The following is a 26,125-nucleotide window of genomic DNA, read 5'->3' on the forward strand; positions in this document are numbered from 1 at the left end:
ATTTAATTGTTAATAATAATAAAAAAAGAAGAAGCTTTATTTAAAATATGGTTAATCAGAATATAAGAAAAACTGGGGAATTAATGTCCGACATGTGAAAAAAAAAAAAAAAAAAAAAAAAGTAGACTAAACAGTTAAAGCACCATCCAATCTAATAATAGAGCCATTTAACATTGGCATTTTAATTATCTGCAATACTAAATTTGAAAATTCAATTGGATTTCCTAATCTATGAGGAAATAAAGATAATGGAGTGCCTTCGCTTTCAGAAGATTGATTTACAAGAGGCGTATCTAATATAAGCAAACAATGAATATGGAATGTAAATGTAAATAAAGCTATATTTTACCAAATACACCAGGTGCTATGCACATAACTCGAATACCAAATGGAGCCAATTCCTTTGCTAATGGCAAAGTTAATCCAGCAATACCAGCTATAAAAACTACGTATAAGTATATTTTATTCAATAAAAAAAGAGAAACTAACCTTTTGATGTGCCATAGCCTACCAGAAGACCATCTAAACCCAAGATAGAGGAGACAGTAATGATAATACCTTTTTCTCCATCCTCGTTTATTGGCTTATTTTCTAAAAGCTTTTCTGCTACCTTTTGAGCAACACAATAGGTGCCTAATAAGTTTATCTTGATAATATGTTCAAATTGAGCAAAACTTGTCAAATTGCCTGCATAGCCCTTTAATGACTTTGGTGGTTTAACGATACCGCTACAGAGTATAGTTCCTCTTATTGTGGCATTATTGAAATACAGCATCGTTCTCTGGATGGCTAACTCAACTTCAGACTATAACAACATGTTTAGTCCATGACAAAGTATATGATTAACCTATGTTACCTCAATTGTAACGTCTGTTGGACCATGAAAATAACATTTATTTTTACCAAGTTCATCGGCCAATTTAATTGCCAAGTTGGAATTGACATCAAGGATCTGTTAATAAAGGATAGTTTTTAAAAAGCTACTATGTAATTATTTAAAGCATTCATTACAGATATTAAGCCGCCTTCTGAAATAATTGAACGAGCTACTTGTGCACCTAATCCACTTGCTCTATAAGTAAAGGATAAATTTTTACATATTTATTGAATTCAACTTATTTTATGTGTACCCTCCAGTAACAATAAAGACGCTTCCATCAATTTTCATTTTTTATAAAGTATAGAATCTAATTTTATCATACTATAATAGCTGCTTTTATATGTACAAAAAAAAAAGCATCATCTTTTTGTTCGCTTAAAATGGCTAACAAGTAGGAGGAATAGGATTATTTTGAATTCAAGGTTACGCATAGAAGCAGCTAATACATTCCCCCTCTTTTTTTTTTTTTTTGCCTATAATACACTCACTGGACTACTTTTCTTTCTGGGCAAGTACAGCAACACTTTAGTGGTTTACTAGTTAATTCATGCATATTGCTCATAGTCTTTGTTAAGGATGGTGTTTTACTTGATTCTGTCATGATAATAATGCTACTTTTACTTCTATTAAAAAAAAAACTCTTATCATTGTATATGTAATATGGAGTCAACATGTAAGTTATTACACTTGCGCCTTCTTACAAACATAAGCCTCTTTTTATCCGGCTTATATAAGTCATCTCTAGTTGACAATTATGTTTTTTACGGTATAACCAGTGTGTCTAATAATTATTACTCTGTTTTATATCTGTTTCAATTAGTACATTGAAATTATTGAATTCACTCTTTCATGTGACAGTATAATTTTATTAATCCAGTCCAAAGAAATGTATTAAACTCTAAAAAAAAATAAAAATAAACACACTTTTATTATACAGAAAAAAAAAAGAAAAAAGAAACTTAAAGATCAGTTCTCTTTGCTGCAGTTCTTGTAAATGATGCTAATTGCCATTCCACATCAGCGTCTGTTAAGTCAACTGTACCAAGTCTGATTTCATATGCTAATATATATGTATATACATAAATACATTAGTAAAAAAAAAAAAAAAACCATCCAATCTGCGTATAAACTTACGTCTCATTTCAAAACGAGGTCCAACTTCAGCCAATTCAACTTGATTACCTGTTTTCACATACACATGATGTCTAATTTTAAATTAATAAAAAAAAAAAAAAAATCAACTTATTCCCATGTTGTTTTTATTACCTGAAGGAAATATAATCATTATCATTAGCAAAAGTCATTACTCGTTTAGAATCATCTTTTGGAACAGGGAATAAATATTTCAAAATATTTGTAATCTAGATAAAATCAAATTAGGTCCTATTTTATAAAGCCAACTATGTATAATTAACTAATTTACTCTGGCACCTAATTTAGTATTAAAGTTTTCAAATATTAAATGAGGAAATGCTTCAGATACTGTTCCTTGATCTTTAATGTCATGTCGAAGTACAACATTATGCAAAGAGAAATAAGCAGTAGGACCATAGGGGAAATGACATACAACCATACCATCTATTATATATTGTTTTAGCATATACATGTGTGTGTATCTATACTATCTTTACATACCTGGTTGTCCACGATGTTCATGTAATATAATTAAATCCGTCACTTCATTAGCCCGACAAGCATCAACAAGATCTTTCATAACATGACCACCACGATTGATACGCTGAGAGTTAGGAAATACAAGACGCATTTCTTTAGAAAATTGTTGTAGACGACTACTAGGATCTCTAGATGTTGTAATCACAATCTTTGGATCGAAAACACCTGCACGAGCATATTCATCATCTTCATGGGTTCTAGGAGCTAATTTTTATACATGTATAAACTTTAGTCGATCCTTAAACTTACATCATGATTTATCTTTTACCTTCTTGAGCTTGATCGTAACCAAGATCTTCTTTTGTGTTCTTATCCAAATTTCTTAATTCCGTAGGTATTTGCTTTCCCTCTAATCATATAGGTTAATCTACATTCAAAGATTATAAAATTGTATTTTTTTTTTTTCCTTACGCTCAATAGCCTCTTTGATCTTTTGTTTACGCTCATAAATTGTACGTTCCTTGGATTCCAAAGATTTTTTATAAAGATATTCTCTACGAAGACGAGTATTTCTACGAATCTAATGAAAAAAGTAATTAATATCTTGAAGGTTAATTAGAGTCCCATTTATAAATCACCATTTATTATAATTATTATATTGTAATCAAATGTCAAGATTTAATTTTTTTTTTATTGTATCTGTATATGTATAAAAAAAAAAAAAAAATGAAAGTGACTGTATTTGATGTTTTCCTTTTTTGTACTAGCAAAAAAAACTTCCTACGAATACAATAAAGACTAGGTTTGGTAAATTTTATTTGCTTCTTGTTCTATAAAATCAAGAATATGAATATCCAATATGTTGGTAATCGTGTCATCACCTTGACGAATAGCATTTCTTGCCAATGTGCTTGAAAATACACTCATTACAGGGTCTAACTGAATTCGTTTAATCAAATCTTCATAACCATCGTTCTTTAATTGGCTCCAGAATGTCTCGCTGCTCACACCACGATCTGCGCAAATCAACCTGCAGTTCTTAAAGAATGGAGCTAAAGCTTCTTTTACAGTCATTTTAGGGTAGTATTTTGGATCCATGAAGCGAATCAGAGTATCATATCCCATAATAAAATGCAAATCAAGGTCATGATTATTATATTTTTCTCTGAACCAATTATGGATATGTGTTGCTTTGTCTATAAAACGACCATGGGGCATGAATCCAACTGCACTATTTGTATAATTCAAAGCCATAAGTTCCATCATTTGGGCACGTTGGACAAGATTAGCTCCTGAAAATTGTTTATCAACGTTATTAGTAGAAAACAAAAGTAGTGTGGCATCAAAATAATGAGGCTCAAAGGCTTCAAGTGATTTTGTGAGGAGATTAGCATGGGCACGCGTAGGGGGATTAAATGAAGAATCTAAAACTAAAAGTCGAAAAGTTTTTTTTAAAGGACAAGGCCAAGTGGGTGACGAAGTATATGTCGTATAAAAATCAAGATGCTGACATTCTTGTAGTTTTTTTGTAATGGCTTTCTGGCGTGATTTTATATATGACAGCATTAAAAAAGAAAAAAAAAAGGAAAAAAAAGAAAAAAAGAAAAAGAAAAGAAAGACACACACACACATACATAAAATTTGTATAAAGAAAAAAAAAATATGTATTATTATTTTAAATAAAGAAAAAAAAAAAGGGAGAGGAGGGCTTATATTAATAAAATATTTGATTTATGCTTTTTTTATCGCATATCACGTAAATGAACATCTTGAGAAGAATTCAAATGAAGTTGAGAATTTGTATCACTACTAATACTACTGTGACTAGGTCTTTCACTAAACATATGAGAAAAGCCATTTTGATCTTCTTTCTTTGGTGTTTGATAAGGACTTAATTTTTCAGTAGAAGGGAAAAGGGGATTATTGCCAGCAGAAGCCATTCCAAATTGTTGACCATAACTAGGAAGTTCTTTGTTATTGTTCATGGATGATGCATAATCTAAGGATCGGAAGACTTCATCATCCACATAATACGCCTTGAACAACAATTCCAAAACTTGCATACGCTCTTCAACTCGGCTTACACGCTGAGCCTCTGTCTCTTGTCCAAGATTCTGAAATTCATTTACACTAAATCGATGATGAACAGGATGAACCAAGGGGATACCTGAATCTGTTGTTTTAAATTTATTCTGAAGGCCCTGAAGAAGGGATTGTTTACGACTGCCAGTTGCCCAACGATGGACTACGCCCCAAGGAGATCGAGGACGATAACCAAAAAGCCATGTTTGTGCAGCTACTAATAAGCCAAAGATACCACCTACAAATCCAAGAGCGTTTACGAGTGTGTACATCTTGATCTCACGATCAATTATCTGAGCATAATTTTCGGGGAAAATAGCTATAAAACCCAAGTCTGCATGTACCTTACTATAGTTGGGATTCGGAGCCTCTGATCTAAAGTTGGATACGATTTCAGGTGTACTATTAGTGACAGGTAAAAATCCAACATAGTTCCATCCAACAGGCTGCAAGTAACGATGATCTACAATATCATAACTAAGAGCACTATAGGTATAGGGTCTAACAGTATAGACGTTGGTGGCTTGGAGATCGTTGCGTTCTGTTGTTTGCCAATTAGCGATATCAACTTCAGAAAGATAGTTACTGATACCATCATCATAACCGTAAATTTTCGCATTAGGATCCATTCGTTTGGGATAAACAGAGATATGAACAACACCATAATCGATTGTTTGATCTCCCCACATGGTAAATAACAAACGAGAACCATTATTATTACCAGCAGTCAGAGTCATTTTAAAACCTTCAGGGGCACGGAAAAGATAGCAATTAACGGGGCCCAAATTATCGGAAAAGGTAGGTTTGAATATGGACATATTTAGTGGTTTAATAAAAGAGTTGCAAGAGTAACCAATATCGGTTTGACAAGATACGCCGGGTGGGCCATACATTTGGCTTTGACTAGGGAAACCGTCAAAGCAAAAACGAACATCAGGTACTTCAACATCAGGAGATGGATGCTCTATTCGTTGTGTAACATTTGGACTATCGACAGCTTGACGAATGACAAAATATAAAAACATAACAAAAATAAACAAGAAAAAGATTTGAGAGATGATACGTGAAGTTTCTGCCCAAATAGGTTCACCAGTACGAGGCTTCCAAATGTCGTTGTGGATACGTACGATTAACCAACGAATGTAAGACTGGAATTTCCAGAGTAAGAATAGAATAATTACAAGTAATACGACGGCAGCAACGGTGACACCGGCAATAAGTCCCTTTGAAAGGGAATTACCGCTTGAATTAGATTCGTCAAATGTTTGTAACCAAGAATTTGTAGACAAATCGAATGTATTAATATCATTATAATACAAATTTGATGAAGCGCCTAGTAGTAGTTAAAAAAAAAAAAAAAAAAAAAAAAAAAAAAAAAAGAATTGAATATAAATAATTTTGAAATATGTATATCTTTTTTTTTTTTTTTTTACCAAAGGCGATTGTAAGATGCTTGTTATCTAAAAGGCCACCAATAGCATATGCACGTCGAGAAGGAGGAATTCCCTGAATAGTAGGTATTGTCCAAGCCCAAGTTTTAGTATCCAAAATAGCAATAGTATTTAAATATTCTCTTGTTTGTTGTGAACTTCTATCATTGCCTAGTAATAAATAAATAAAAATTGTATTCGTTAATTGATTTTTTTTTATTTATATCATAGTTCAATCTGTATGCATTTACCTCCAAAAATAATAATTTTATCATCATCAGCTTTTTATATATAAGGAAAGAAAGAATATTAGGATTTAATATTAAATTATAATCAAATTAAATTTACTTACTAACAACAGAAACAAAATCAGAAGTAGCAGAAGGGAAATGTCCGTTGTAATCAGTAACATTACGCACAACCCAATTATTAGAAGGTGGATCATAAAGCCAGACTTGATCCATGCCTGCAAGAGTAGGCTCTTCTGCGCCTACAATAATACCGCCAACAACAACAATCTGTCCATTACTAGAATTTTTGAATGTACATGATTAAAATATTAGAGTAGTACAAAATAAATAAATAAATAAAATACCTTAAAATAGAAGCAGAATGACCATAACGTCCCAATGGAGTTGGTTGTAGAACAGTTGATTTGAAGTTAGCATCTAAAACATGTAAATCGTTCAAAAAAAGAGGTCCATTAGGGCTCTGAATAGCTCCACCATAGATATAGGTACGTTGATTCTTTTTATCATATGTAGCAGAAAAGAACTGTCTGTTATAAATAAAATCAGGAGGAGGAGGGGAACTAACGTTGGCATTGTTGCCAGCAAAGGGAGTCCATCTTTGAGAAGCAAAATTATAAGAGTGAATTTGAAGAGGTAAACCTCGACCAAACGTTTCATTTGACATACCACCTAATAAAATCATATTTTGATTATCAGCTGTAATATAAGCTTGACCATATAAAGTGCCATTAAGTGGATTCATTTGAGGAACAATCTCCCAGCTGTAAGAAGTGTTAGTCTGAGTTAGCTTGTAGAAATCGTTTGTATATAATTCAGTCGCATTTTCACCACCAAAGATATATAATGAATTTCCACTTTGCGCATATTGCATACCCCCCTTAAATGGAAGTGTATTCATAAAAGAAGGGACATAAAAATAAGCTTCTGCTAGCTGAAGTTGAGCAAGAAGTATTGCTGTTAGAAAGAATATCAAATTCTTCATAATGAGGCTGTATCTCAATTTCTATTTTTTTTTCTAAATATGCTGGATCCAAATATATAACGACTTCAAGGAAGAAAGGAAAAAGGAATATAAAAGGGAAAATATAAAATATTGAGGAATTTAATAAGAGAGAAGAAAAAGAAGAAGAAGGAGGGGGGGAGGGGATACAAACGAAAATAATAAAAAGTAGAAAAGAGGGAGTCGTAGTGTACATAGTAAATCAACTTGGGTACCCGAAAACAAATAAAATTTCATTATATTTAGGGAGGTAGTACATACTTGAGTGGCCGAGACTTTAACATGAGATTTTACTGTATTTGTATTTTAGTACCTAATTGTTAAATAATAATAATAAAATCAAGCTTATTTCTATATAAAAGAAAACAAAAAAAAGTCTATCTCACTTTGAAGCACGTGCTACATTTTTAGTTAACAATAAAAATGTTTATTTAAATAAAGCCTTTATAATTCGAGGTAATTCTCGAATTCGGAAAAAGAATATCAGCATGTAATCTTGTGGATTATCTAATGTGGGCTTTGTTATTATAAGCCTCACCACTTTTTTGTAATTCATATTTCTTTTTATAGTAGCTTCCTTTCTCTGTTAGACTACTTAAGAATAAAAATAATTCTTAACATTCTTCTGTAGTTTTTTATATTTGAAAATAAATCATTCGCTTACGTCTTTAAACAATGCAATAATAGGTTAAAAGAAGTTATCATAATATATCCTTTTTCTTTATCTGCCACTGAAGTGCAATTAATTGATAAGGCTTTTCACTATTTTATTCAGAACCAAATAAAGCTTACCATAGATTAATTTAGTTGGAAAAATTCTTCGATGTTAACTTAAAATAGTTGGTCTATTATTTTTGCCCTTTTTTTTTTTTTAATCTTTGAACAAATAATGAAGCATATTACGTTTAAACTTGAAAAACGTAATAAATATAATATTAAAAATGAAATATTATTAATAGAGATACATGTAAGAGTATATGCATATATATGTGCATATGTATATGTTTATTTGCTTTTTTGCTCCCACATCATTTGTATATTAACTTGAATAGTTTGTCTACCAATCATACATCAGACAGTATGTGAGGAGTTAGATCTATTCTTTTACTATAAATACCTATTTTTTGTATGTTTTCAGATTAAAATAATTTGTCTTTAAGTCGCATATAGTGACAAACAGATATATTTCTCGTTATTCAAAGTAATCATTAAATGTCAAATTCCGGCGGGAGTACTTCTTTTAACATTTTTTTTTTTTTTGGCAACAAGGAAACCATTGTTTTACTGTGAAGAATGCCTATAAATGTGAAAAAAGTAATAAAAAAAATGACAGAGCCTGAAGCAAGCACTTTTTAAAAAACATGCTAGAAAATTTCGTATCATTATCTTGAAAACATGATACAAACAATCAGGAATCTAAGTCTAATAATGACTTAAACATAGTTCCCAATTAGGAGTGTGTTTTAAATCTATTCTTAAAATATGAAAGAAACTTAGCTAAGGAAACCTTACCAATATATCTCTAGATATTGAAAAAATTTAATTGAAATGATTTCCTAATTTTTTTTAAACGAAGTCAAAAGTATTGAAAAATGCCCATATTAAAAATGGGGTAACTATAAGATTAAACGCATGCTTAAAAAGCTATTCAAAGATCATTTTAATTCGTTGGGAAGCATATTTTTTTTGAATAGTATTCAGTAAGGGTTGATTACAAGAATTACGCCAAAATGAAGTCTATCTTACATAGTAGTAAGCAAACTACTAGAATTAAAAAAAAAATAGATTAAAATAGGTTTTACTTTATTATTATCTTACCCAGCATGAAATTAATAATACATGGTTTTTTTCTTAAAAAAAAAAAAAAAAAAAAAAAAAAAAACGCTTTACATCATTACAGAATTGGAAACAATAAAAAGTATGTCTTCTATGCTATTACACTACAATGAAAATATGCGTACACATGATTTATATACATTTATAAATAAATATAAAGGCAGCATAAATTTGCTAATGAGCTAAATCTTAATAAAATTATAGTAAAAAAAATAATCCATTTATTATTAAAGTAGATAAGAAAACACACACACACACACAAAAAGTACTATCTACAATTCCTTTACAGAAATAAAAATGTACAAATATGGCTTTTTATTTACATAATTATTTTATTCATTATTATACTTCATCTTCTTATGCGTAATATTACTTAGAAGGTACGACCATTATCATTACTTCCTCCAGAAGGATTATTATGTCCTCCAGAAAACTTTCCAGCTAATCGTTCCAACATATTTTCAATTTTATCAGCTAATGACTCATCACCTTGTTGTTGTTGGTCATAAACCTGTTGGTTTTGATCACCATATTGAGTGCCATATTGTTGATCACTACTAAACTGCATTTGACCAGTAGGTTGATCTAAACTAGTGTCGTGTTGACCACTATACTGATCTCCATGTTGTGCTTGATCATAGCTAGGGTTCTGTCCAACACCATAGTTATAGGATGCACTATTAGTAGACAAATCACCGTCATAACCATTACTCAATTCAGTGTTTTGAGAAGGATATGAGTTATTTTGTTGATTAATATCATCATAAAAATCCTGTTGTTGATTACCACCGTTAAGGTTGTTATCAAGGCCAGAAGTAGCAGTTCGACTACGCGTATTATAGGGCATTTTTTATTTTTACGTATTTAACTGTATAAACAATAAGAAAAAAAAAAGAAGAAAATTTCAGGATGGCTCGTGTTTTTTTTACCTATTTATCTTTTTTTTTTTTTTTTTTTTTCTTTTTATGTTACAGACTTATGCGAAACCCTTTAAATTAAAGATATATGAGACTAAACTGTTTCTGATATTGTAAATTTTTGATGTTCAGATAATTACATAATGACCCAAAACAAAGACAATTAAAAATGATCTCCAGTCGCACATGAATAAGATTTATAATTTTGATGCCTGTAAACGGGTGCTCAAAATACTTTTTAAAAATCTTTAGTCTATTTTCTTTTCTTGATATTCACATATTTGCCAAATTATTTCATGAACGTTTACATGCATTAAAATAATGAAGGTAGTCACTTTTATTCAAGTAATTAATTAAGTAGCTATTACGTACTTATCATTCATCTTCACAGTGAGGAAGCTATCAGTAAATATCTTAAGTTTACCAATGTGTATCATTGACGTTAGCTTTACATCCCTTGAGCTTCGGCAAATAGTAAACCATCAAGAAGAAGAAAAAAAAAACCTTCTTTTTTATTCTCCATTTTCACTTCTTATTTTAATGTGTATAAAATTATATCTGTTTGGAGATACTAAATAGTATGATCAAATTAAAATATTTTCAATTTTAAACACTTTTTATTTATTTATTTGTATTTGTAGCTTTCTTCTTTCTTTAGCTGACCCATGCATTTATGGTATTGCTTATTTATTTAATATCTTTTTGTCTGATATGATTCTTAATTACTCGAATATAATAATAAAATATCATTTAGAATATATATGCTTGAAAGATTTGATCCAATGTACGCACATAATGTAAAATGTATACCGTATTGTTTGGACTAGCTCGATATAAAAGAAAAAGACTAATAGTTATAAAGAAAGAGATGTTATAAAATAGATACCCGAGTTAAAACAATATGCGGCAAAATAGCCAGTTATCTCATATTTCAAGGGGAAAGTGAGTTTGTAACCATCAGCGTATATATGGGCATATTAGCCGTATGCGTTGGGGACTAACTCATATTTGGACGATTGACACTGGGCCTTGGTAGATCTTTAGACAGACAATCATCTAACTAACTAATTGGTTACGTTCAATTTAAGCTATAGATAAATACATATTATGGCCTATTCCAATCCTAATGTAACAGGAAGAAAGGAAAGTATAGACCTTAGCAACACTCTAATTAATTAGTTAGATAGATTTTGTTGCATAGAGTCTTTGCAAATAGTTTGGAAGGACTGAATATCAGGAATATTATAAATTGTTGTTATAGAACATAAAATCCAAACAGGAGATTTCGAGATTTTTATACCATTGGAGGAGCATAGATAGAAGAATGTCATTAGCGTTTCGTAATGAATGGAGCAGGAATTTTGCTTGTAAAAGCTGCACCCTTTCTCTCATAGTTGATTGTTCAACAAAATACAACATCACCTTTGCGGAGAACCGGGCATAGTCCAACTACAGTTTTTACACTTTGTGTTCATGTATTATCATTTCTTTTCTAGACAAATCAAGAATGAAATGCAGATACTATATTAGATTTATATTGAACGATGTAAACTGTCAATTTAGATCCTTCTCTCTTTACTTTAGATTATAGTGCATCCATTCATTATGACAGGATAAACGTCACAACTATATAGATGTTGTTGTAGTCATTTTGATAAAACGGTTAATAAACTAGAGATGTTTGATAAATTTTTGATAATAATTGATTATGCTTTCATGTATATAAAATATAAAGTTGATTTGTATTAAAGGGGGTTGAATTCAGAATCACTTTTTTTAAAAAAAAAAAAAAAATAATAATAATACTTTATTTGATTAGAAAACTTAATGCTTAACTTTTGGTATGTGCTATCAACAGTGTCTACAATTTACGAAAATAAACAAAAAGGGAAAGAATCTAAATTGGCATCTTACTGTGTCCAAGATTAAATTAACTATAGCATCTGCGTTTCATCTAGAAAAAAAAAAAAAAAAAAAAAAAAAAAAAAATCTAGTGTCTTTAAATAATTTTCTATTGGCCCTTAATTTGAATATTTGGGATGAATGACTAATGATAAATTATTTGCTCATTGGATAACTTAAACTACCACCTCTATAGCTACCTGTTGTGACTAGTTTCTTATTTACTTTAGAAAAATAGAAATAACGCGTATGAAATAGATTTATTTTCTTTATTTTTATAAAATGTCAAGTAGTGAGAAATATAAAAACCTTAAGGTTAAAGAATTACAAGGTAAAGCAAAACAAAATGAAATAAAAAAAAGAAAACAAAAAACATTTTCTCATTTGTTTTACAATAGAATTATTACAAAAATATAATCTTCCTCATACAGGAAAGAAGGAAGAATTGATTGAACGTCTTGTAAAATACAATGAGAAACAAGAGCTAGCTTCTTTGGAAGATGAATTTGGTGATCTTGATGAGTTTGATGAATCTAAAGTCAACTTAGAGTAAGAATAATAGAATCTAGGAATCAATTATGTATTTATATAGTTTATAGTGATATTCCAGAAACTGGTAAATCTATTGAAGATTTAACAAATACTGAATTAGAAGATATTGTAGATATTAAAAATAGTGATACTACACGAAAAGAAGATTCCAAAAAGACTAAATCATCGGAAACTCTTGCTATAAATAATAATGTAGTTGTTAAACCTAATTCCAACTTTAAATATACACCCATCACATTTGATAAAGGGCCATCTGATACTAATGTAACTAAAAAGACTGAAACATCAATAAATAAGCCTGTAATTTCGACAGAGAAAAAGAATGATAAAGGAAAACTCATGAATGATGCAGAAAAAGCATTAGAACGTGCAAAAAGATTTGGAATTCAATTAAATGAATCAACCAAAAAAGAAATTCGTGCACAACGATTCGGTATTGCTGCTACAAGTGACGTGGATGATAAAACTACTATAAAAAAAGCCACCAAGTTAGGCGTTGATCCTGAAGTACTTAAAAAGCGAGCAGAACGATTTGGTGTTTCATCTACAGCTACTAAAGGAAAAGTATCTGTAGTAGCTGATCCTCTTGAAGAAGAGAAAAAGAGAAAAAGAGCTGAACGCTTTAATGTAAATAAAAAGCAAAAAACGGAGTAAATAAAAATTTATTGAAAAAAAAAAAAATAAAATAAAATAAAAAATAAATAAAAAAGTAAGAAAGAAAGAAAAAAAGATCATTTTTCTTCTCTTTGAAAATAAGCACAATATGAAAATAGGTACAAAAATAATACATGATTATATCTAGAAAATGATTAATAATAAAAATTAAAAATAAAAGCATGTTGTCAATTTGATCCTAAATGGGGTGATGTAGAAGGGAACATGAATAAAGCTTCATCATTATTAAGAGAGTAATACATGCATAATACAGATATATATATATAGCTATACTAATGAAGTATATTTTCTTCTTCTATAGGTATAAAGAAGGAGATATCGATATATTGATATTACCTGAAATGGCCTTTACAGGTTTGTGTATAAATATTAAGTTTAATTCTATGTATCTTACGTAATATAGGCTATGTGTTTAATAGTATTGAGGAAATTATGCCTTATCTAGAGGATTCAGAAAAGGGACCTACAGTAAAATGGGCAAAAGAGCAAGGTACGAAGAAATTAGAGGTTAAGATGTAAATACTAAATACTAGAGAAACAATAGCAATTCGATTAAAATGTTTTGTGATTGTTGGCTATCCTCAAAAGAAAGGTAAACTAAAAGGACAGTAAAATAGTATCCAGTATAGAATTTTAATATTATGTAATATGTAATATATATATATTTATATAGACCAATTCAATTATAATAGTATATGTTGTGTTAATTCAAATGGTGAAGTCATATTGACATATCAAAAATCTTTCCTATATGAAACAGATGAAAATTGGGCCACTGAAGGCTCTGGCTTTATATCAACACATATCAACGGCCTAGGCAAAGTAATACATACAGTCATCTATATATATATATATTTATATTTATACATTTGTATACTAATACTAATAGTATCTAATAATAGGTTGGATTTGGTATCTGTATGGATTTAAACCCTTATAAATTCAAAGCAAATTTTTATGATTATGAATTTGCAAATTATCATCTAAATCAAGATACAGAAATTATATTATGTAGTATGGCTTGGTTAAAGAGTAAAGAAGATAATGATATGAACAATTATAGTATTGCCAATACAGTCAAGTATTGGGCATCAAGATTATTGCCTCTTATGAAAACAAAGAAGCATGTTATCTTTGTTGCATGTAATAGAACAGGATCAGAAAGAGGAAGTGAATTTGCTGGTTTAAGCTGTGTTATGGATATCTCGAATGAAAAGATTTTTATTTTAGATACTATGAAATCTAATACAATAGGCGTTATGATTGTTGAAATATAATTTATTTATTGATAAAAATCATTATCCTTAATAGCAGTTTCATCTTCTTTATAAATTTTAATTGTCTTATCTGCTTCACCTGTAATTAAACGGGTTCCAGTTCTATCAAATGTACTACAAAATATGCCTGCTTCAGCATCAAGTGAACCAGGTTGAACAGTGGTATCCATGGATTGAAAATTATAACCTGATCTCCAATCATTGAAACTTAATGATCCATCATCACCACCAGAAAAGATGACGCCATCTTGATTAATAGATAAAGTATTGATAATAGCTTTCTTTCTTTCATAATTTTGCATAAACATTCCTTCAGGACATTTCCATCCTTTTACTGCATCTGCACTACCACTAACAAAGCCAAACTCGGTAGGATGAATAGCAAGAGCACGAACACTCTTTTTATGATGAGTCAAGACACCCATCGTTTTACCTGCAGCAAGATCCCATAATCGTATCGTATTATCCATAGAACCTGTAATTACTTGTGGGTCTGCTTCTTGACATTTAACAGCAGAGACTGTGCTTGTATGACCTGTCAAAACATGAATAGCTTGTTTGGTTCTCATATCCCAAACTCGTGCTGTTGCATCTCGTCCTGATGTCACAAGAACGTCCAATGTTGGATGTATACTTAAAGAGTAAACACCTGATAAATGTCCATGATAATGACGAATAACCTTATTTTGTTCTAAATCCCAACATTTAACCATTTTATCTTCACCACATGAAAAGAGGTAGGGATGTCTTGGAGAGACTTCTAATCCACGTACTGTAGCGATATGACCTGTAAGTGAAAGTTTTAAAGTACCTGATGCCAGATCCCAAATCTTAATAGTACGATCACCTGCACCTGTTGCAAACCATTTATTTCCTGGCTCTACTGTAACAGCACGAACCCAACCTAAATGACCACTGATGACACGCATGAGTTTCCAGGGCGCATGCCAAACAGGTCGAATGATCTTTGCCCGTGCTCTACGAACAAGCGAACCACTGCCAGCTAATGTATCTCCAAAAATCTCTGATCTAAATTGGTCTTTTCCACGAATAGCAACAACTCCTTCATTCTTATCAGCCCTAATAAATGCCCATTATTAAAATTGTCCTCTAATTTGTTTACACTCTTTTTTTTTTTTCATTTCTTTTTACATTAAAGATTTTTCAGGTATAGATTCAATGAGTTTAGACATTGGAGTCTTTTCATCGTCTGTATTATTTTTAGCCTCTTCAATTGTTGTTGACTTTGCTTTCATACGAGCTTTGGCTGCTTCTTTTTGTTGTTTGATTAGTGCTTCCGGAAGTATACGAAGATGTTCGTATTCATCATGAATTTTACTAATTAATTTGACACGTTGGCTATACATCCAAATAAGCATTAATATTCCTTACTTATTTTCAATTTTGTGAGGTTTTTTCTTTATTTTATTTTTTCTTGTTTTTTTTTTCTTGTTTTTTTTTTTCTTTTTCTTACCTTTCTTGTTCATCCATTGCAGCTTGACTATATTCTGTTGAGAACATAATTCTTGTTTTTTTAGCCGAATTTGATAAAATGGTATCCATTTTTTTAATTGGTGAATCATTAGTTTCCATTAGAACATCTTCTTTAGGTGCTGATCGTTTTGTGGCAACCATAATATTTAATTCTATAAATGCTTATAATTAAAAAGAGATCAAATAGTACATAAAACTTTTTTTTTTTTCTACTTAACTGAATTTTGCGTCATCTGTTTTAAAGACCGCTAGAATTACTTTTGCGATTGCTCTACTACTCTAATCTAGTCCTCTTCACCCTAAATAATGTTTTCACTATACAATGTTTGCATAATGGATTATGAAGTAATAAATTCAATATTGAGAAAATATTACTCTCTGTGACTTGATGAAGAAGTAGGATAGTTATATAAAATAAGGATATTTATACAAAATTTTGAGAAATTCTGAAATACAATATCCTCACTTGGAAAGATACAATCAAAGAACATTTATTAACGGTTTTTTTTTTTTTTTTTTTTTTTTTAGGTCAAATTGTGCAATGATAAAAATGAAAGCTTGATTCAAAATACATATCTAGAAAAGGAATGATAGAGGTACTGATTGATTTATATTAATCACTAAATGATTTAAGTGATAACGACTCAAAATACATGCAAAGGAAATGGACTCTAAATCATATCACGATATGCTATTTGTCTTTATTTACTTATTTTGATTAGTTTAAAAGCCTTATCTAATTTTTATTTAACTGATAAATACTGTAGATAATTAGATCAATAAAGGCATGAAACTAAGAGAAGCAAAAGATATATAAATATTTGTATTTTGATTCATCTAATATCTTTTTATAATAAATTTACTTTTTCAATGCCCAAGAAGGCAATTGATTATAGTTCAAAGACTATTTACTGTTTTAAAGCAACGGATAAAGGATGAAGAAGGTATATATTTAAAATAACTTTGATTGAATATTTGTACATTAAATTTATTTACCTTTTGTATAATAGGTGTACATTGTAGAAATTATTAAAGACCTGGACACAGGTCGAAAATTTTAAAATATACTAGCTAATCATAACATGAAACCAATGTTTTATTTGTATACATAAAGAAATACATATTATTTTGAATTTTTGTAGTTATAGCTTACGATAGCTGTTAAATTGGTTCAAAATATGAGATGAATAATACAGGAGAGTAGACTTTAAAAAAGAAAACAAAGAAGATGAAGGCATGAAGTTCTACTGGTAAATAAGAAAACGCTTATATGTGTGTTTAAGTTGCCACTAATATGGTTAAAAATCCACAAAATCTTTTCAATATGCTAACAAAGTAGCGCGGGATGTCCGAGGTATTTCGAATGCATACTACCGTTAAACTTGATGTCGTTGTAAAACCAAAGTACAAAAAGGTTCTAAAGGGAAAAGAAAAGTATCACAATTGTTAAAGATATAAGAATAAACAGTGCCATTAGATCTCAATTTTTTTGTCAATTACTATATTATATGTCACTCTAAGAAAGTAGTCAGTAAAACTTAATTCATATATTCTTAGTTATTCGGGAAAAAAAACTCAGCAAATACAAATACTCGTCCTAAAAAATCCTTTGGTAATGTAGAATAGTTTTTTCTGATGGTATTTAAAAATACAATATATTATCGAAAGCTTATCTGTACTAGAATATTGCTTATGCTTAACTGTTACATATGTTGAACTCTCTATGATATACACTAACATGATAATTGAGATTTTTGAATCACGAGTTATAGCGCATCTTCTTCATGTTTTAAAATCAGTTTTCTCTAAAAAATAAAAATAGTTTATACTAATATTGTTAATAGCAAGGAAAAATTACTAGCTAACTGCGTATTATGTCCTTGTACTACTCCAATATGTAAACTTCTTTCTTGCTTAAAAAGTTATAAAAATGAATATTGTTATTAAATATGTATGCAGAAGCAAACTTACGTGGTCATAAAAGTTAAAAATATATTTGGAAATTAAGAAAATGCTATTGAATATTGTTGTCAAACACTTTTACAAGTACTTTTATAAGCAAGTGTATTAATGTCTGATATAACTTTAGTGAGTTTTGCAGCTTCATCTGGTTCCTATCTATGTATGTTCATTTTTTTTTTTGACATATAATGAAAAAGTAGCACGATAAACAAAAACAACAGGTTCAACAACAATACTAAGGGCGTTGCACTTCTCCCCGTCTACTTCCATTGTTTCTTAGTTTATTTATATTGTTTCCATTATCCTCGAAGAAATGGACATTCATATATAAATTCGAAGTCTTTTTTTGCTACTGCTGAATCAAAGTTAATCTTTTGATACAAAGAAGGCTTTAATATGCTTTGTACAGTTTTCAACCTTCAAAGTATGAAAATTAGTAAGTGATATGTTTTTGCAATATACATATATATATATATATATATATATATATATATAGTTTACATAGATAAAATATGTCACCAACTTTTGGTAATAGAAAGTTAGAGTTTGCTAATCTTATATACACTGATACTCATATTGTACATACTGTTATGATTGTAGTCGTCCTTACAACTAAGTTAATAGAAATAAACCATCATTGATTACATAATAAAGAGGTTATTCAAATAAAACTAGTATATTGAACTTCATAGCATAATCTTCATTCTACTTTCAGTTTTAATAATAGACATTGTTAGAGTATTCGAGCATTAATAATTATTATATGCATTGTACTATGTATTAATTAGAATTCAATCACATAATTACTTATATAAGTTATACATATTATATATGTTGTGGTTTAGGTAAGTTTAAGAATAAAAATATAAATAAAAGATGTTTTGATAGCAAAAAGTTAAAGAAAGAGAAAAAGCAAAAGACAAGTCTGTGAAAACTTCGTGTAGTTTTTATTGAAAATAATAATACAAAAATTGTACTCCGAAAAATTATGTGAAAATGTAAAGGGTTATTTATATGTTTTTGCAAGGTAAGTGATATTAATAGAACTATGATTTGGATAAGCAAATATTGCTCTAATAAAGCATTAGTCATAAATATTTTCTCCGAATAATTCTGCCTACAATAAGATCTATTTTTATTCTTTTCTGCCTGAGCTGTCGCTGTTACTAAAAATATTAAATTATTATTTCTGGGGTAAGCGACGCGTCAATATTAATTCACAGTGAATATGTCAGCTATAGCAATACCAATTATTTATATGCTACTATTATTATTATCCTATAAGATATTATTACATAACAATATTTATCTTTATAGCTGTCTATATAATATGTATGACTTATAAATAATTATGTAATTGAATATAACAGTCATAATCCTATTGAATTATTATTATTACATAATATAATGTATATAATTATTTTTAATGCTCGAATACTCAAACAATGACTATTATTAAAACTGAAAGTAGAATGAAGATTATGCTATGAAGCGCGATATATTAGTCTTATTTGAATAACCTCTTTATTATATAATAAATGATGGTTTATTTCTATTAACTTAATTATAAAGGCTACTACAATCACAACAAAAGAAATAAAACAGAAATAAAAGAAAACAGACAGAAGAAGTACGTTGAGACTTGTCAATAAATCTTTATTAAGGGTTAAGTTCAATTATAATTATAATTGTAATTCTTTTTTCAAGTATATGAAATAAGGATTAATAATGTAAGAGTATTTATATGTTTTGTGAATAAGGATGATGAGTAATAAGAAGATAGAAATATAACAAATTATATTTGATAATATAATTATAGAATGATTACTAAGAGTTATAATTATAGATTCATGTCTTTTGTATATATTTATTTTTATAACTAATACGTGTATTCTGAGTAGAATCAATTATTACGCGTATTTGTATTATTCTTAGTTTACCCCAGTTTAACTTGTATAGAGTTATTTTTATAAATTTATAAATCTATATTCAGCAGAACAATAATAGAAGAAAGTATATTTTTAGATGCAAGACTTTTATTAATTATTTTTTCTATACAAGAGTAAATATAGTAAATATTTCTATAGACAGAATTATCATATAAATGCACTATATACTCTATTATGACTATTTATCTTATTGAATTAAGTTATAAATCTTAAAACCAGGACAATCACAGACTTGTCTTTTCTTTTTTCTCTTTCATTATCTTTTTCAGTCAAAACAAATATAAATGTTGTTCGAACATTCGAAAGCAAACGTTGATAAAAATATAAATTTTAAAAGTTAACCAATTATTTGCAAACAGTCTATACAATGGAAATACCAAATATATAGTTTAACCGATGTGACTGCTTTTTTGTAATAACTTATCTATGTAGTTTATTTATAGATTTCCAAAACACGAAAAAGCCTAGCTAGCTCAATCGGTAGAGCGTGAGACTCTTAATCTCAAGGTTGGGGGTTCGACCCCCCGTTGGGCTTCCTTTTTGTTTTTTCTCTGTTCTGCGTTTTGTTTTTTATTTTGTGAAACTCTGTAGAATATTGGAATCGATTTTTAATAAATCAAATTTACAAATGTATTGTGTTTTTTATTAGATAGTGACAACAGCAATTTCAGTGAATCATTATAAATTATAATAGAAGATATTTATTCATATATGTATTATTATTTTTTTCTTTATTTATTAATGCATCATTTTTTATTCTATTCTATTTTATTTTTCTACAGATGCGTAAACAACGAATTAGGACTAAATAAAAGTTAATATCTATATTTTCAAATGGTAATAACATTAAGTATCAGACAAAATGATATAAGGTTTATAAAAAGTGTTATATGCAGTAAAAAAATTTTAATGCGTCTAATTTGAAGAATAGTCCTGTTCTCAGTTTCTGATTATTCACAAAAAAAAAAAAAAAAAAAAAAAAAAAAAAAAAAAAAAAAAAAAAAAAAAAACTAAATCCTTTATTATGAAGTTAAAATTTATTTACTAGTAGTTATGATGATTGAAATAGTTGTTGTTGATTGTTTTTTTGTGTGGATTTATTAATGAACTTGGCCTGGGGAATAACTATCTTCATTAAGCAAAAAAAATATGGGAGAGAACATAAGTAAAAGTTCATTATTATCTCCTATATATAAAGAACACTCCTAAATTTACATAAGGTAACAATTATATATAAATGAGTATAATACTTTGTTCTTTTTTTTTTTTTTCTTCTTTCTTTCGTTATATATCAGAAAATGACTATTGCTGCCTTTAATTCACCATATTATTTAGCAAAAGTCAAAAGCAATACAAATTTAATAGATAAAATAAAACTAGAACAATCAAAGATAGAGGAGCAACTAGCAATTGAATATATTAATGAAGCACTTAATTTAAACATTTCTCTAGGAGAATTACAGCAAAAATTAAAAGATGGGGTTATTTTATGCAAGTAAAGTTATAAACACACGCTTTTGACAGTCTTATTAATATTTATGTAGTCTTGTAAATTATATTTGTCCTGGTACAATAAAGATGGTTGGTCAAAAAAAGGATTTATCATTTATTCAGGTAATAAATAGATGTCTTTATTATTTGGCCTTATCTAACTTTATACATATATGTGTATATAGATTGATAATATTTCTCGATTTTTACAAGGAGCTAAACAGGTAATCAATATTTAGGAGCTATTCATGGAACATTTCTTAAATATATGACATAGCTTGGAATACCAAATGAACAATTATTTCAACCAGATGATTTATATAATGGAAAGGATATGTCTTCAGTAAGTTTATGACAAAAATGATAATATTTATTTAATGTTCTCTTTATAGGTTATCCATACAATATTAACATTGGCTGAGAAAACTACATCCTTAAATAAGGAGAAAAGTAGCAAAGGTAAAAAGAAAAAAAGAAAAAAGCCCGAAATTACTTAAGGAGACATTTAACAAAATACAAGTTTAGATAAACAGGATATTAAGATTGATAAACATGTTGACACTACTATACAGCTTCCACAGTATAGACATATAAAAGATATATTTACAGAGGATTCTTCACAGAAGCAGCAAGCTTCTAATAAAAAATCACTTCAAGTAAATACAAATATGACACAACATTCTTTATTAACAAAAGCTCGTCCATTAAAGTCACCTTTAAGACAAACATCAATTCAATCTTTTATTATTCAAAAAAGATCTTCTGATATCACTTTATCAGATGAATCAAATCTTTCGTCATCTACTTCATCGATTTGTTCATCTCCTACAGTACCAAAGACACCTATAAGTCCTCTTATTTTATTGTCAGAAAGAAAATTAGTATATCAAGAAAATAATTTACCAACTGGCATGATTGATTCCTTTGAAGGTCTAAAAGAAAATACTGAAAAGAAAAACTGTAATAAAGTCATATTAAAAGATGGTCAAGGAAATTATATTACAACCTATGTAAGTATGAATTGAATAAACATCTTTTTTTTTTTTTTTTTTTTTTTTTTTTTTTTTTTTTTTCACTGTCTCTTAATTAATACACGTAAAGCAACTCGGAAACTGTATAGGAAAAGGTCAATTTGGGTCTGTTTACAGAGCACTTGATTTATATAATGGAGAAGTTGTAGCAATTAAACAAATTAAATTACAAGATGAAAATCTTTATAAAGAAATTATGGTAACATACGCCGAGTCATAAGCATGTTTTATTAAATTATATTTATAGAAAGAAGTCAATATATTGAGGACTTTAAGTCATTCTAACGTCGTAAAATATATCGGATTTATTCCAACTCAAGATTACTTAAATATAGTATTAGAATATATAGAGAATGGCTCACTTTTGGCAACTCTAAAGGCTTTTGGCGCATTTCCAGAAAAACTTGTAGCATCTTTTTGTATAAAGATCTTGAAGGGACTCGAATATCTTCATGAAAATCAAGTTGTCCATTGTGATCTTAAGGCTGCTAACATCTTGACAACAAAAACTGGGGATGTTAAATTAACTGATTTTGGTGTTTCTCTTAATCTTAAAGCTGTAGTAAATACAAATACAATTTCGGGGACCCCGAACTGGAGTAAAGTATAATATAATATAATATAATATATTATATATGTATATATCTATTACATACATTAACTAAGATGACTATATAGTGGCTCCTGAAGTGATTGAATTGAAAGGTGCAACTACAAAATCAGATATTTGGTCATTAGGTTGTACTTTAATTGAACTAGTAACTGGTAAACCGCCTTACAATGATTTGTTGGCTATGTCAGTGATGTTTCGTATTGTCGAAGATGATTATCCTCCTTTACCTGAAAATATATCAAAGGTAAATAAATGTATATGTATACATATACATGTATATAAATTGAAAAGACAAATAAAATAACAATATGTAGGAAATGGAAGATTTTCTTTTATGTTGCTTTCAAAAGAATCCAAATAAGAGATCTTCAAGTAAAGAATTGCAACAACATGAATGGATCATAAAGAATCAACAAAAGAGAAGCCAAAAAAAAAGTATGAGCACATTATGCACACACACATATATATAAATATATGCGTATTTACTTATTTTATAATTAGAAACATTATCAAAAGTAAATAATACAATAAAAGAGATCTCATCACATACTGAAAGACAATATTATTCATTAAATGCTCATTCAACATCATTCATGGATGATAATAATAGTCATCAATTTATTAAAACTTCTTTTGGAAAAGGTAAATATACCTTACTATGTTCAATGTGTTATTAAGCTTATATAATATAGAAGTCGAATGTAAAGTTTGTAATGAAATAATGGTTCATGATTCAATATTCTGCGAAGGTATAAAAAAAAAAAATAGTAAATATGTATTATGTGACTAAATGAGTATATATACAGTATGCTCACTTTTATGTCACAAGGAATGTAAAAAGTTAGCATTTTCATGTCCTCCTAAAGTAAATGATCAACAGCCTTCTTATGATGTAAGTTCCGTAAAATATTTCTGTATATATTTTTAATCGCTTTCATAGTGGGTATTTTCAGCAAAAATATATAATAATCGTAGTTACAGTAGTGAAAGATATACAAGAAAGCATATTCCTCAAGAATTTAAAAAAAATTATACAACTGGTAACACATTAAATAATCGTTCACATGTTGATAATATTAGAAAATTTTCTCGTGCATTAGGCTTAACTGTACAAGAACAGCTAGCTTTATCTCAAAATACTGCTTTACTTGATCATACGTTAAATATCGAAAAATCAATAAATCCTTGCCATCAAACAACTGAGAAAAAAAAAGGTCAAGATGAACAATGTAGTATCATGTAATAATGCCTTTTTCTCAATAAAAAAAAAAAAAAAAAAAAAGAAAAAACCAGAGTCGGAGTATAAATCATTTAATAAAAAATAAAAAAATACAAATAAAGAAAAAGATTCATTTCTTTCTTTTTTTTTTCATACACATAATGGGTAAACAAAAAACAAAGCAAGCACTTCCTCTTCATAAGATTATTATGGTTGGTTCTGGAGGTGTTGGTAAATCAGCTTTAACGTTACAATATATGTATGGAGATTTTGTTGAGGAATATGATCCTACAAAAGCTGATTGTAAGTCTTGTCATTGAACCATAGACAATTATTAATTTTTTTTTTATAGCATATCGTAAGAAAGTCGTTTTAGATGGTCAAGAATGCCAAATTGATATACTAGATACAGCAGGTCAAGAAGAATATGCAGCTGTAAGGAAAAACAATGAAATAAAAGGATCTCTTTTAATAATTATCATTATTAGATTAGAGATAACTATTATAGGTCCGGTGAAGGTTTTCTTTGTGTATTTTCTGTTTGTGAGCAAGAATCGCTTGAGCATACTCAAGAATTTCGTGATCAGATTTTACGAGTATTAGATGACGAATCGGTAAAATTAACATTATACTTCAGTAACAATTCAATTAATACCACCATAGATTCCTTTTATTTTAGTTGGTAATAAGGTTGATTTAGCTCATTTACGAAAAGTAGATGCTTCAGAGGCAAAAGCATTAGCTAATGACTGGCGCTGTCCTTATATAGAAACATCTGCTAAAACAAGACAAAATGTTGAAGAAGTTTATACAATGTTGATGCGACAGATTAGAGATAGAAAGGCTAAACAGCAGCAACAAAGCAGTCCAGATAAAGATTCTTGTTGTATTATTCTTTAAAGTCTCTCCTTTAAAGTCTCCTTTGTTTCTTTCCTTTTTTTTTTGTGCCCTTATTTCCTCGTGTATTATTCATTTCAATGCAGTAAAAAAAAAAAAAAAAAAGGAAAAGGAAGAAAAAAACGTTTATGTGCTTATCTAATTTTATCTTTTTACAATTTACAATTTACAATTTACTTTTTTTTTTTTTTTTTTTTTTTTTTTTTTTCTTTTGGAGTTTTGGATTTATAATAAATTAAACATTATAGCACATTTTGCACCTTTTTGAACCACTTGCCCCAGAAAAATATTATAGGAAGTTAGTTGCCAACGTAGATAAAGTTTGTCAATTTATCGATAGTCTTATTTCTTTTTATTTTGCAAACTGCACTCACTACTTTTTTAAATTATGATAAATTAAAAATGATTTCAACATGGTTTAGGAAGTGAATTTTTAGGCCAAATCAAGAATTACGTTTGTTGAAACAAAGATGAATTAAAATTTGTTATAGTTAAGTTTTGTAATTCAGTCAAAATTACTTGATTCAAAATATTTGTTGATGCATTGCTGGAGTATTTTACATTTTTTTTTTTTTTTAATAGATTTGAATACTTTGTCAGCTAATATTCGGTTAATCTCAAGGCTTTTGCTAACATGATATCTAAATCAAAATGATACATATTTCATCAAAAAGCTTCAAATCTAATAATGACTGAAAGCTCTCTAGTTTTATCTTTTATTCATTCCTCTCCATGAGATACTAATTATCACGCATAATATCCCTTAAATAATACATTATTATTTAGCCTAACAATGAGATCTTCTGTTTATCTTCAAACAAATGCTTTATTTATCTAGTAGAATATATACTTTTTTTTTTTTTTTTTTTTTTTTTTTTTTAAAAAAAAAAGAAAAAAATCAACTCTGCTTATCTTGAACACCTCATTATTAACATTGCTTAAACCTTCAAAATTTTGTAAAATAAGCGTATTATATTTTAGTTGCTGTATTTGCTCTAATTACAGCAATAGATAGTATGAGTACATTTATATATAATTTAGCCCTCATATCTA

General features: G+C 28.7%; 9 protein-coding genes and 1 non-coding gene across 10 annotated transcripts; 5 read left to right on the plus strand and 5 right to left on the minus strand.

The window, feature by feature from the left end:
• Positions 1-126: 126 nt before the first annotated feature.
• Positions 127-1,168, minus strand: BX663DRAFT_444913 (short-chain dehydrogenase/reductase SDR; the record flags this gene model as incomplete). Its single annotated transcript, XM_051523653.1, has 6 exons — positions 127-293; positions 350-436; positions 490-805; positions 857-952; positions 1,012-1,072; positions 1,131-1,168. The coding sequence occupies 6 exons, from the start codon at positions 1,166-1,168 to the stop codon at positions 127-129; spliced, it is 765 nt and encodes a 254-aa protein (XP_051377518.1).
• Positions 1,169-1,406: 238 nt separating this feature from the next.
• Positions 1,407-3,135, minus strand: BX663DRAFT_584751 (anticodon-binding protein; the record flags this gene model as incomplete). Its single annotated transcript, XM_051532231.1, has 8 exons — positions 1,407-1,940; positions 2,015-2,085; positions 2,147-2,241; positions 2,304-2,458; positions 2,516-2,758; positions 2,823-2,903; positions 2,966-3,074; positions 3,133-3,135. 8 exons carry the CDS (start codon positions 3,133-3,135, stop codon positions 1,840-1,842), a joined length of 858 nt encoding a protein of 285 aa, XP_051377519.1. The 3' UTR covers positions 1,407-1,839.
• Positions 3,136-3,205: 70 nt separating this feature from the next.
• BX663DRAFT_481651 (uncharacterized protein) lies at positions 3,206-7,654 on the minus strand. The gene is made up of 6 exons (XM_051524368.1): positions 6,602-7,654; positions 6,359-6,534; positions 6,258-6,287; positions 6,010-6,177; positions 4,311-5,909; positions 3,206-4,029 (listed from the first exon to the last, which is right to left on the minus strand). Exons 1-6 carry the CDS (start codon positions 7,237-7,239, stop codon positions 3,293-3,295), a joined length of 3,348 nt encoding a protein of 1,115 aa, XP_051377520.1. The 5' UTR covers positions 7,240-7,654; the 3' UTR covers positions 3,206-3,292.
• Positions 7,655-9,298: 1,644 nt separating this feature from the next.
• Positions 9,299-10,018, minus strand: BX663DRAFT_528004 (uncharacterized protein). Its single transcript, XM_051530120.1, has one exon. It carries the CDS (start codon positions 9,938-9,940, stop codon positions 9,467-9,469), a length of 474 nt encoding a protein of 157 aa, XP_051377521.1. The 5' UTR covers positions 9,941-10,018; the 3' UTR covers positions 9,299-9,466.
• A 2,168-nt stretch (positions 10,019-12,186) lies between these two features.
• BX663DRAFT_528023 (uncharacterized protein) lies at positions 12,187-13,142 on the plus strand. The gene is made up of 3 exons (XM_051530121.1): positions 12,187-12,243; positions 12,311-12,461; positions 12,512-13,142. The coding sequence occupies exons 1-3, from the start codon at positions 12,195-12,197 to the stop codon at positions 13,116-13,118; spliced, it is 807 nt and encodes a 268-aa protein (XP_051377522.1). The 5' UTR covers positions 12,187-12,194; the 3' UTR covers positions 13,119-13,142.
• Positions 13,143-13,298: 156 nt separating this feature from the next.
• BX663DRAFT_444897 (carbon-nitrogen hydrolase) lies at positions 13,299-14,416 on the plus strand (the record flags this gene model as incomplete). Its single annotated transcript, XM_051523651.1, has 6 exons — positions 13,299-13,372; positions 13,441-13,493; positions 13,543-13,629; positions 13,675-13,731; positions 13,813-13,961; positions 14,042-14,416. Coding segments are annotated over 6 exons (795 nt in total), but the record flags the coding sequence as incomplete, so codon positions are not given.
• Positions 14,417-14,421: 5 nt separating this feature from the next.
• BX663DRAFT_556651 (WD40-repeat-containing domain protein) lies at positions 14,422-16,051 on the minus strand (the record flags this gene model as incomplete). Its single annotated transcript, XM_051531728.1, has 3 exons — positions 14,422-15,496; positions 15,569-15,775; positions 15,891-16,051. 3 exons carry the CDS (start codon positions 16,049-16,051, stop codon positions 14,422-14,424), a joined length of 1,443 nt encoding a protein of 480 aa, XP_051377524.1.
• A 4,232-nt stretch (positions 16,052-20,283) lies between these two features.
• On the plus strand, positions 20,284-20,355 carry BX663DRAFT_t149. The gene has a single exon. It is a non-coding gene; the product is annotated as a tRNA-Lys (tRNA).
• A 588-nt stretch (positions 20,356-20,943) lies between these two features.
• BX663DRAFT_565454 (kinase-like domain-containing protein) lies at positions 20,944-24,199 on the plus strand (the record flags this gene model as incomplete). The annotated part of the gene is made up of 15 exons (XM_051532084.1): positions 20,944-21,041; positions 21,157-21,316; positions 21,366-21,435; positions 21,498-21,536; positions 21,590-21,655; positions 21,705-21,771; positions 21,838-22,322; positions 22,414-22,542; positions 22,591-22,942; positions 23,022-23,200; positions 23,271-23,391; positions 23,458-23,598; positions 23,649-23,705; positions 23,763-23,848; positions 23,897-24,199. Exons 3-15 carry the CDS (start codon positions 21,400-21,402, stop codon positions 24,197-24,199), a joined length of 2,061 nt encoding a protein of 686 aa, XP_051377525.1. The 5' UTR covers positions 20,944-21,041; positions 21,157-21,316; positions 21,366-21,399.
• Positions 24,200-24,252: 53 nt separating this feature from the next.
• Positions 24,253-25,177, plus strand: BX663DRAFT_528033 (small GTPase superfamily). The gene is made up of 4 exons (XM_051530122.1): positions 24,253-24,478; positions 24,528-24,610; positions 24,664-24,789; positions 24,839-25,177. The coding sequence occupies exons 1-4, from the start codon at positions 24,337-24,339 to the stop codon at positions 25,073-25,075; spliced, it is 588 nt and encodes a 195-aa protein (XP_051377526.1). The 5' UTR covers positions 24,253-24,336; the 3' UTR covers positions 25,076-25,177.
• Positions 25,178-26,125: the final 948 nt, after the last annotated feature.

This window comes from Cokeromyces recurvatus (genome assembly GCF_025118155.1).
Source record: "Cokeromyces recurvatus strain NRRL 2243 chromosome Unknown BX663scaffold_55, whole genome shotgun sequence".
NCBI lineage: Eukaryota > Fungi > Mucoromycota > Mucoromycetes > Mucorales > Mucoraceae > Cokeromyces > Cokeromyces recurvatus.